Raw genomic sequence first — 1,710 nt, 5'->3', positions numbered from 1 at the left:
CATATGTCAATAAAAACTGTGAGTAGGAATATTTTCCACATGTGCCATATGATCTACTTAGTGTTCGAATTATATTTTTTACTTTTTGTTAATTAAAGAAAAAACAAAATCTAGCTAGATAACGTCTGCAAGTTTAATTTGTTTATTGCAACCTTTACTTTTTTAAGAGATTGAATTTGTTTTTCTACATCATCAGAATCAATAGAAGTCAAAAAGTGAAGGTTGAAAAAGTAACATAAAATATTCAAAAGGACATCCCAAACTATATTATTTTGTTATTTGATGGACCACACATTGTACATGGTAGTATAGGATATGATTAATATCTTTGATTAAAACGTAATTATATATATATTTCTATGGTTTTTCATGTCATCAACTTTGAGGCTTTTTTTTGTTTTCCATACGGTGTCTGCTATCCACATGGGAATCCGACTAATTCGGATTCGCGCCGGGTAGGATCTCATTTAGCGCTTCCTACCAAGAATTTTTCATACCCAGGGCTCGAATCCGAGACCTCTAGTTAAGGAAAGAGCAGCCACATTCAATGCACCACATCCTTTAGTGGTAACTTTGAGGCTTGAGCAAAGCAAGACCCATACTAAATTGCCAAAGAAAAAACTAGAAAATATGACCAAAGTATAACTTTTATTTATTTATATATCAAGAAGCAAACATGTGAGAGAAAACAAAAAATTCTCCATAAGAGGTACATTATGTTTATTAGCAAAACTCTTAAGACTAATTGCATGATACATAGCTAGTCATTATTAATTACTAATTAATTTCTATATCCAAATGGCATTAGCCCTAATGAGCAATTGTTTAAGCTTGCCCCTTACATTAAGGCTCATTATCTCATTAGCACCACCAACTAACTCTTTCCCTATAAATATTGCTGGTACACTTGGTTGACACCCTAGTTCTAGCAGTGCCTTCTCCATTTGCTTCCCATTTGGATGTGTATCGAGCTCGTAAACTATAGGGTTTGCACCAAAACTACGAATTAGGGTCTCGATGGTATGAGAGATGCAACAACTACTCTTGGTGAATATCACCACCGCACTTGATGCTCCCAACTTCATCACCATATCCATGTTTAAACAAATTGAAGAAACAATAAGTAGTTTGGCTCAAATGACAAGATATGTATATATATAGCTTTTAGTGCAGAGGAAATTAAAGAAGTTGTGAATGCTATGAGTTTTGAAGTGAATTTCTAGGCTTGATTTGTTGTTGTGAAAATTGAAAATGTAATGAAGCTATATATAGAGGAATTATGTTAGCTAAAAGAGAAAAAGAAAAGGTGCATGCTAGAGCTAGATAGATATATCTAGATTGTTCTTGATCAATTGTATGATAAGGGCATAACATACTCAAGCTTGAAAATGAAAAGAATATAATCTATCACCTTTAAAATATTCCCACAACATCGTAAGGTCACTATTCACATTTTTGGTTCGATGTGTGTTTTTCAGGCTGAATTTTTCTTGTACGAAAAAATAAAATTAATTTCTTGCTGAAATGTACGATCACTTCATTTTTAGCTTAAGTCGTTCGAGATTTCACTATATCTTTAACACGCTCCTTATTTATAATCCGTATCTTGTTATTACTAATTTTTCAATAAATTAATAAACGTCAACTTGTTTCAACAATAGCATGAAATCATGAAAAATGTGTTAGGGTTTTTGCACTTTTACATTTCCT

At 32.4% G+C, this 1,710-nt stretch overlaps 1 protein-coding gene across 1 annotated transcript; it reads right to left on the bottom strand.

Moving 5' to 3' along the window:
- Window positions 1-631: 631 nt before the first annotated feature.
- On the bottom strand, window positions 632-1,223 carry LOC124898685 (monothiol glutaredoxin-S2-like). Its single transcript, XM_047412446.1, has one exon. The coding sequence runs from the start codon at window positions 1,095-1,097 to the stop codon at window positions 789-791; it is 309 nt and encodes a 102-aa protein (XP_047268402.1). The 5' UTR covers window positions 1,098-1,223; the 3' UTR covers window positions 632-788.
- Between the last annotated feature and the right edge of the window lie 487 nt (window positions 1,224-1,710).

This window comes from Capsicum annuum, chromosome 5, assembly GCF_002878395.1.
Source record: "Capsicum annuum cultivar UCD-10X-F1 chromosome 5, UCD10Xv1.1, whole genome shotgun sequence".
Lineage (NCBI taxonomy): Eukaryota > Viridiplantae > Streptophyta > Magnoliopsida > Solanales > Solanaceae > Capsicum > Capsicum annuum.
This window is presented reverse-complemented; position numbering and strand designations above follow the sequence as displayed.